We start from the raw sequence: 9990 nt of genomic DNA, 5'->3' as shown, positions 1-9990 counted from the left end.
TATATCTATAGATATAGATATGAACATAAATATAGATATATGGTATAGATATCACTTTCAAACAAATATTTTGAAAAAGATGGACTCTACAAAAACAATTATTACCTAGCATATAACTTGACTTTATGCTCTTGTCATTCAAATTGACAATTCTGATGGTTCATTTGATTTATTTACTTTGATCAATAAAAATTATACTTTAACCACTTGATACATTTGTACATGGAAATCAGCATGAGCAGCTACAGAACAGAACAGCAATCGGAGAGGAAGCCTCGCGTGTCACCAAGATGCTTGTGAAGTGTCTTTCTCTGCTGCTGCTGCTGCAGCTGAGCTGCTACTTCAGCTCTGGGAGTTGTGGAAAGGTGCTGGTGTGGCCGATGGAATTCAGCCATTGGCTCAATCTAAAGATCATGCTCAAAGAACTTGTCCAGCGAGGTCATGAAGTAACTGTTTTGAGATCTTCAGCTTCTATTGTAATCAATGCCAAGAATGAATCTGGAATTAAATTTGAAACTTTTCCTACATCTTACACTAAAGACGAATTGGAAACCCTTTTCGGGTATTGGATCAATAGATGGATATATAATGTGTCATTAAATATATATTGGGAGAATTTTCCAGCGATGCAAGGATTCATTTTAAGCTTTTCTGATGTTTATGAAAGATTCTGCAAAGAAGTAGTTTTGAACAAGACACTCATGACTAAACTGCAGGAATCAAGGTTTGATGTTGTTCTTGCTGACGCCTTCGCTCCCTGTGGTGAACTGCTGGCTGAGCTACTTAAAACCCCCCTTGTGTACAGTCTCCGTGGTTTCCCTGGCTACATACTGCAAAAGCACGGTGGAGGGCTTCTATTTCCTCCTTCCTATGTACCTGTTATGATGTCTGGTTTAGGTGGCAAAATGACATTCATGGAGAGGGTAACTAATATGTTATGTGTGCTTTATTTTGACTTCTGGTTTCCAAAGCTTAATGAGAAGCGGTGGAATCAGTTTTATACCGAAGCACTAGGTAAGTCATCTTTTTAAATTGGCCCAAACTTTCTTGTGATTTTGTTATGAGATGGTATAAATATATAATCAGAGGAATTTGTCTTTCTGCATAAGATAATGAAATGAAAATAAAAAGTATCTGCCACTCCCACAAATGTGATGCAGGGGCTTACTTACAAGATCATCTGTCGTCACTGTTCATCCTTGGCTTAAACATACCAAAGTGACATACAACCACAAACAGGACCACTGAGGATTTCTCTAATCAATTCCATGCCCATCTTACTATTTTTTTTTCTTGCAGTAAAGTGTAGGCAGATCCCTTTAAAATATGTTGGTGGGGCCCGGCGCGGTGGCGCAAGTGGTTAAAGGTCCTCGCCTTGCACGCCCGGGATCCCATATGGGTGCCGGTTCTATCCCGGCAGCCCCGCTTCCCTTCCAGCTCCCTGCCTGTAGCCCGGGAGGGCAGTTGAGGACGGCCCAAAGCTTTGGGACCGTGCACCCGTGTGGGAGACCTGGAAGAGGCTCCTGGCTTCGGATCGGCATAGTATTGGCCCGTTGCGCTCACTTGGGGAGTGAATCATCGGACGGAAGATCTTCCTCTCTGTCTCTCCTCTCTGTATATCCGCCTTTCCAATGAAAAAATAATAAAAATAAATCTTTAAAAAAAAATATGTTGGTGAATAAAGACCTCTACATTTATCTGTTACACAGGATTCTAGCACAACTACTGATGAGCTAATAGGGAAATTATCCCCATAAAGTGATGTTTCCTCATTTAAATGAAAACACATTTCTTTTGACCCAATGATTCCTTCTCAGGTCTGAGATGCATAGTTTTATAGAATGTATATTCAACTGCAGACTCATGGTTTATGCCACAATCATTTCATTTGAGGTTTCTAATGCTTTGACATTCCTTTATCAAGTCTTTAAAAAACATCAGATTTGGCAGTAAAAATGTGTTGAAATGTTGATATGCTTGCAATCAATCTCATTTCATTTGAGTATGTTTCTCAATTTTATACAAAAATAAGCTAAATGGAAACATACATTTTCATAAATAGCAGACAATATTTGCAAAGCTATAAATTTCAAGTAATATTTATAAATATTTTCACATATTTATGTCAAATATCTAAGGTGAATCAAAAGCATCCAAAAGCAACACTCAAAAAACACTTCAAGTTCACATGGTAACTCAAAGATTAATCAGCAGGCTAACTTACAGAAACTGAACTAGGAACTGCTATAATGCATCTCTCTATGGTCATGATGTTATGCTTGACTTCAGTGCTAAAATAATTGTTTACGTTTGCCCCTCCTGCTTTGGCAATTTAGAGGAAAATGCATGTTTCACTTTACAGTGCTCTGTCCTCATGATGATTTCTGACTGTGAGCATGTTGAGGTGACACTGGATAGATACTCTGCCTGACATTGCAATATACAGGTAACATGAGAGCAATGCATGGACGTACATGTGAAAGATGCAGCTCCTAAATTAGCATGCTTCTTTAAACACCACAAAGACACTGCACATCACTGACTGAATCATTTCAATAACTTTCAGGAAATTACATGGGATGCTTTGCATGACAATTCTCACATTGCTCTCCCAATTTTGTGTTTTTCTTTCTATTCAGGAAGACCTGCTACATTCTTCGAGATCATGGGGAAAGCTGACATGTGGCTCATTCGAAGCTATTGGGATTTTGAGTTTCCTCGTCCACTCTTACCAAACTTTGAATTTATCGGAGGATTCCACTGCAAACCTGCCAAACCTCTTCCTCAAGTAAATGTGTTCTGGTTTACTATATTTTATACTTTTGTATTCTTAGTAGAAATCACTCAGCATTCTTCATTTAGAATATTTGACTTTAAAGTGGAAATACTAGAAATAAGATGAAACGTAGTTTCAAATAGAAATTCATTGACTAGACTTTTAACAGTTCATGAAAAATTTTAATTAAAAGATGTGTTTTATCAAAGAACTTAACATAGCTCATAAGATCATTGATGAGTTCACAGAACAGAATTGAGGAGATAAAAATAATGATAATATCTGTTGTTATTAAACAATATGTCCCACTGTCCTAAACATAGTAAACCTATCATAATGTACACTGTACAATGAATATGCTACCCTTGATAATCTAGAAATAAACATTTTAGGGTTTCACTCTTGATAAAGGAACTGGATGAGTAATTAGAGCATTTGGAAATATTTTAAATTCATTAAGAATATGTAATATACTTTATTGGAAAAGTTATTGTATAATCATTCAACTGGACTAAATATTACACACATGTTTGATGGATAATATAAAAAGCATTCATAGATATAGTGTTTCTTAAGATTATGATGTCATTATATCTCAAGAAATGCACTTCATTTCTAACTAGGAATGTTGAAAATCAGCTGTCCCTAAAGCAGACCATGTGAATGAGGTTCACTACATGGCAATGGATCATGCACTGCCCTAAGAACTGACAAACTCTATTATATTGCTAAATGTAGCTATTTGTTAACAAGTAGTGGTACAAGTTATAACTATGTAATTCTTATACTAAATATTAGAGTAAGAAATGGCATTGGTGGTTATTCATTCAAATCATTGAGCTGTGGCTTGTACATGCATGCTTATTCATAATTTTTTGGACAAAGAAAAGCAAAATCTCTAAACCTGTTGATGTTCAAAAGTATTAACTGCTTAGCAAATCTAAAACAATTCAATTATCAGGAAGAATGAAATGTAATTGCCTCAGATCAGTTACTAAGACTGCAAATCGTGGAAATCATTTCTTTTGTTATTGTGTAATATTTGGAAACACTTCCCAGTTGCTCAAAAGATTACTTATATACATGCAAGTTACAATATTGTCTCACTAAAAATCTGTACATATATGCTTGGTGACAATGAAAGTTACAAACTTTCAATTATAATTTCTAACATTTTAATGCATCTTTGAAAACATGCTCAATTTCTGCAAAATTGAATACTTACGACTTTATAAATTTACCTGTATAAAAAGGTTTGAATCCAAGTCAAGGACTGTGAGATTTTTCTTCCTATACTGTCTCTTTCTTCCAGTAATTTACTCCTTCATTAATAATCATAAGCTCAGATGATTTGTGTCCTTCTGTAAAAAGAAGGGAAAAGTTTGACTGACCACATTGAATCAGTTGATAACAGTTATATTCTTTGTTTATGTGAGGTATTCACATAAAGCTTTTCAGTAAAAAGTAATTAATTGTTGCAAATCAATATTTGTCACATTTTTCTAAAATAACCATTCCAAATAACCAAAACCAAACATTAAGAATGATCAAATAATTTACTTAAATTTACCTATATGTCCACAAATGCCTGTTTACATTATATCATTATAATTATTTTACCAAACAACTTATAATAACACTGACACATAGGAGGTTTGTTCAGCAACAGAAGGAAAAGGACATAAATGAGATAACATCACAATTTTCTGTAAAAAGGCAAAGTGATGTACATTAGGATTACAATTCTCTATGTCTTATACAGTGTTCATGGAGCATGAAGTTTCAGTTTAGGTGGGAAAGTATTTTTGACAGACTGGCAGCACAACGATATGAGTGTTGTTGCTACTATTCTGCATACACTTGGGCAGATGGAATAGTTTGTCTCATGCACTTTAGAACTGCCACTGTTGGTCCCTAAAGACACTTAAATTTCTTTCCTAGCTGTTTGCATCAATGTTTTCAATAGTATTTTCTGTACTGTCGCTCTGTGATAGACCTCGTTTTCTCTTCCCAGGACATGGAAGACTTTGTGCAGAGCTCTGGAGAAGAGGGAGTTGTGGTGTTTTCCCTGGGCTCAATGATCAGTAACATGTCAGAAGAGAGGGCCAATGTGATCGCATCAGCGCTTGCCCAGCTTCCACAAAAGGTGAGAAAACATACCCTAGTGTTGGGCAACTACTGAATGAGTCAGCTAGAACTAAAATGTGTCATTACACAATATTCCTGAGTGAAAGGTACATGTTTATAATAGCTCTCATTTATCCCAGGTACAAGTTTAAAAATCAAAAGTCTATTAGACAGATTTAAGCACAGGAGATGTTTATATTTCAAATAATTTTGTCATTTGATTATGGTAGAAGTGTATATCACACAAGTCTTCTGAAACTTTGGTATCATCGTGGTATTTTTGACAGGTAAACAAAATCACCAAATTCTACTGCACCATTTGCTTCTTTGCAGGATTGTTGAAGCCTGCGTCAGCTAAAGATGTTACTATAAAGGTGTTACAATCCCTTTAGCAACTGCACTAGCCCAGAAACATTAAGGGGGTACTGAAAAAAGTCTTAAAGCGTCATGCACCTTAGGTCCCCCATGTCATCCCTACTCTGATTTATGGGCAGTACTCTCAAAGTATTGCCTGGTCAGGGAACAGGTGGCCAGAGTTCATTAAACCACAGTCCAGCAAACTGTGCAGCCAAGAAGATTTAGAGAAACAGAAAAACCATCCTGTCCTTCGGCGCTAGATCACAGCACTGTTTTAGGAAGAAAAGATAGAGGAAACTTGAGGGAATAGTCAAGTGCCCAGATCAGATGATTCACATTAAATAATGCATCTACCTAGTCAAGGACATGGTCTTGCTAAATATCTGTAAGTAGCAATATTAATGGAAAATGTTTTCAGAACATCGTAGAAAAAGTTATAGTCACTTGAGTTAAACTTAACATTATCGCAATGGTGGATTATTTCAATCATCATCTTATTAAGAAGTGACTATTATTTCTCAAATTTAAAAAATCTCCAATCCCTATCAATGGATTCTTCTCAAAAAATACATCTTGGATGTTTTCATAGAAAAGGTCAAATATACTTCCTAAGCAAAACTAATTTTCCACCCTTAGCTGTTGCATGGATTTGCTTTTTAAGTTAACTTAATGTCAAGCTCCAATAGAACAGATCAGTATATAGAAGTAAAAAGATCAGTGTATATAAGTAAATCCAGTTTTCATTTTTAAATAAAAATGGCTTTTATTGAATTTGGAAGAGTAGGATCACAAGGGAAACCCAGCACACACACAGAAACATCCTCATGGAACTTAGAACACTAACAATGCGTTTCTTTCTTTGAAATTTTGGCACTATCATCATTGTTACCTAATAATTTCTTAAATACATGAATTTGTCACATGATTATATTCCATGTCTGATCAAATGTAATAAGAGCACATTCAATGTAATGGCTTTTGTCCTTTAATTCTCATTTCCTCTCTTATCTGATGTCATTCATATGCAAAGTATTTTAAGAGGGATCACTCAGCCTCTGCAGAAGTTTCATGTGATATAATCAAAAATCGAACTCTGGGAATTTGTATTTTCTTTACCCAACAGGTTCTTTGGAGATTTGAAGGCAAGAAACCAGACACCTTAGGACCCAACACTCGCCTCTATAAGTGGATCCCCCAGAACGACGTACTTGGTAAGACACTGGAGAACAAACACTGAAAACATGAGTGACAGCCAATCAGCATGAGAGCAGTATCTGACAATTCATTAGTAGAACATTTCAAAGTGAAAACAATGTCTTCACATCCCTTTTCCAGTGCTAGGGAAAACCAAAGAATTACAACAGTTGGAATTTTATTATCACAAAATTTGTAGACCCAGAATCAAATTCCCTTATTTTCAGTGTGCTTACCTCTCAGAGAGAATGTCTTGCTATTCCCAGAGGAATGGCACTTAGCAGAATTGTTAAAATGCTGGTTGAGACACATGCATCCTATACTATAGCTCCTCTTTAATCAGTATCAACTACATAGTAGATCCAGACTGAGACCCTAGCTTCTGGTTTTGGATTGTCCCCACCTTAGCTGTGGAGTGCATTCCAACAGTGAATCAGTAGTGAGATTTCCTTCTCTCTCTCTTTTTTAACTCATCTCTACTCCTTCTGTGTATGTGTCTATTTGTCTTTTTGTTTTTCTCCTTTCTTTGTGTTCTTTGCATGTTTTGAATGAGTTAATAATTAAGGACCAATAACAATATCCTGCATTGCTTCATTGATCCAAATTTAATCACTGCAGTTGTCATCTGCATTTTCTCCTAATATACAGATTTCCAAATGCCACACAAACAACATCCCTCTGTTATTGTTCGTGATGTTTGTACTTCCTACAGGAAAAAATATCAACAACCTTATTCATGTAGAGATAAGGAAAACCAAGATGGAGTTTAGGTTCTCTTTCTTTGGATTCCATTGATAAAAGCATCCCGCACCATATTGCTTTGTGTGCCCTAAATATCATTCTCATTGAACTGAGCAATAACATCCAGAGACAATGTTGTAACCAGTGTTTGACCCACTTTTAGCATACATGGCTTATTTTGTTCTAACTGTACTCCTTTTTCATTCCTTCCTGACAAAATTGAATATGCTCCAAGACTCAATTCACACATTTCTTCCTGTGCCATGTACTTACTCCCACTGAGAAAATAACCACCTCTTCCTCTTGATATAAAAGCAATTGAAATGCAGTGTCAGTCCTATTAACAATATGCTGCTTAGAGAACATTGCTCTTCTGGTGTCTCATATTACCATTTCTCACTCTATTTATGTAATTAATGATGTTACTCAAAACCATTCAATTCTAGGTCATCCAAAAACCAAGGCGTTTGTAACTCATGGTGGAGCCAACGGTGTCTTTGAAGCAATCTATCACGGAGTCCCTATGGTGGGCCTTCCTTTATTTGCAGATCAACCTGATAATATTATCTACATGAAAGCCAAAGGAGCAGCTGTCAAATTGGACTGGAAAACAATTTCAAGTGCAGAGTTGCTCAGTGCCTTGAAAACAGTCATTAATGATCCTTCGTGAGTAAAATCACTTCTTTCAAACTATGAAGTGTTTTCAGATAACTTTTCACTCTGGCCAAAGGAGTAAAACTGATTCTGACAATGAACAGCATGTTTAGATCACTTTGGTTTAGTAGTAATCAAGAATACATTGTGAGTATCCCAATATTTTGAGGAATATATATGGCTATTATATATATATAAGAGAGAGAGAGAAATTGGTAGAGAAAAAAGAGAAGGTTTTTCATGAACAAACAAAAACTAGTAGCAAAGTTATAGAAGGGACACATAAGTTTCAAGAAGCGGCAGAATTCAAAGAAAGGAAATTCGCTGTCATATCTCCTTGGTTTTAATCATTAATCCATTGAGTAATGACTAAAGTTTAAGTTCACTACCAATTTCTGATTGCTAGCACTCCTTACCAACTTTGTCCACACATTGACTTTCGCCTTAGCATGGACATGCCTCCTATCCCTAAATGTGGCACTCTTTTGAACCTTGCTTGTCACTTCCATTCACAGGTGCTTTAGAATAATTCGAGTGCCACATATGAAGAGACTTTTGGGGTCTTTATTGTAGTTAGTTGGTTAGTTAGTTAGTTAGTCAGTCAGATTCCATGTGGATTTTTCTCCCTTCTCTTGGAATTAACAGATTTTAGTTTCGAAGCTATTATAAGGATGTTTAGTTTCTAAGATGTTATAAGGAACTATTTTCTCCCAACTTCCTTCTTCAATCCTAAAATCCCATGCATCTGAAATGCCTAGCCTATAATCTAAGACTCTTTCCTAGCCACATGAAAAATATTAATCTAGGTTTCCTTTTTCCATCTATAAGTTATGCCTATTGATTTCCCTTCAGCTACAAAGAGAATGTCATGAAGTTATCAAGAATTCACCACGATCAGCCCATGAAGCCCCTGGACCGAGCTGTCTTCTGGATTGAGTATGTCATGCGCCACAAAGGAGCCAAGCACCTGCGGGTTGCAGCCTATGACCTCACCTGGTACCAGTACCACTCTCTGGATGTGATTGGGTTCCTGCTGGCCTGTGTGACAATCATTATTTACCTTGTCATAAAAAGTGTTTTGTTGCTTTGTCAAAAGCTTGTTAAGATGGGAAAGAAGAAGAAGAGGGATTAAGGAACATAAAGAAGCTAAAGCTGCTGATTCTGAGAGAGAAAAGACAGTGTAAGGGCAGTGTTCCTGTTAAAAGATATATTTAAAACTGCCAGATGCAAGTGAATTATAAAAAATGATGATTAAAGCTTGAAGTACATTTTTTACCTCTTCAATGTTACAAATTTATTTTTTAGTAATACTTGATAGCATAAATGTAGTAAACACTTCCACTAAAGTAAAAAGATAATAGCCTTTTTATTTCATTAGATATTTAACATATAATTCAACAATATAAAGAGCTACTTGCAAAAAGGAAAAAATGAACATACTAAATGTCTTTAATTTCATCTATGTATTTTTAATAAAAAAGAAAAAATGTACATATATCCATTATTCTGAGTAACAGTGTTCCATGCACTATCAAAGCCAACTCAAGTCTATTTATGTGTTTTTCCCCCTCTAATTTTCTCTAAGCGTTACACTTTCTATTTTTAAGGGATTTTTAAATATATTAGGTTGTAAGGGATATTTCTGTTTACAAAACAAGTAACTCGTGCAAATTTATTAATGATTTTGTCAAAATAAATCTTAAATGCAATTTTATAGACCAAGAAACAAACCTATATCTACTCATTGATGGTTAAAGAATTTTTTTGTCTTAATCTTATCACATTAAGCAAAATGTTTACACATTTGAACCATGTACACATCATAATAAACTTACTAGCTATTTAATCCTATTTTACATTAAATTCCAAAAATTATGCAATAGTTCGGATGTTTGCTTATTCAAGATTGATCCATTCAGCTTTTTACAAAAAAAAAAAAAGATGTATTTATTTGAAGTAGTGACAGAAAATGAGAGCAATGTGGAAAGAGAAAAAATATTTGATTGATCAATCTGCAAATGTCACAACAACTTCATCTTGTCCAGTCCAAAGCCAGGAACCAAGAAAATCTGCACGGTCTCCCACATGGCAGGGGTCAAGTTACTTTTGTCATTTGGTTGATCATCTTTCCCAGGTACATT

The 9990-nt window shown here is 35.5% G+C and overlaps 1 protein-coding gene across 4 annotated transcripts; it reads left to right on the top strand.

Moving 5' to 3' along the window:
• Window positions 1-287: 287 nt before the first annotated feature.
• LOC121147582 (UDP-glucuronosyltransferase 2B13-like) lies at window positions 288-9746 on the top strand. 4 transcript variants are annotated; one of them, XM_040967526.1, is made up of 7 exons: window positions 291-602; window positions 957-1014; window positions 2640-2788; window positions 4791-4922; window positions 6384-6471; window positions 7642-7861; window positions 8702-9746. In XM_040967526.1, exons 1-7 carry the CDS (start codon window positions 291-293, stop codon window positions 8979-8981), a joined length of 1239 nt encoding a protein of 412 aa, XP_040823460.1. In that variant the 3' UTR covers window positions 8982-9746. The 4 variants fall into 4 exon arrangements, with proteins under 4 accessions (XP_040823461.1, XP_040823460.1, XP_040823459.1 ...); XM_040967527.1 differs by having other exon boundaries at window positions 288-1014; XM_040967525.1 differs by lacking the exon at window positions 957-1014 and having other exon boundaries at window positions 291-762.
• Window positions 9747-9990: the final 244 nt, after the last annotated feature.

This window comes from Ochotona curzoniae, unplaced genomic scaffold, assembly GCF_017591425.1.
Source record: "Ochotona curzoniae isolate NIBS_2020 unplaced genomic scaffold, NIBS_Ocur_1.0 scaffold_4506, whole genome shotgun sequence".
In the NCBI taxonomy this organism is placed as follows: domain Eukaryota; kingdom Metazoa; phylum Chordata; class Mammalia; order Lagomorpha; family Ochotonidae; genus Ochotona; species Ochotona curzoniae.
This window is presented reverse-complemented; position numbering and strand designations above follow the sequence as displayed.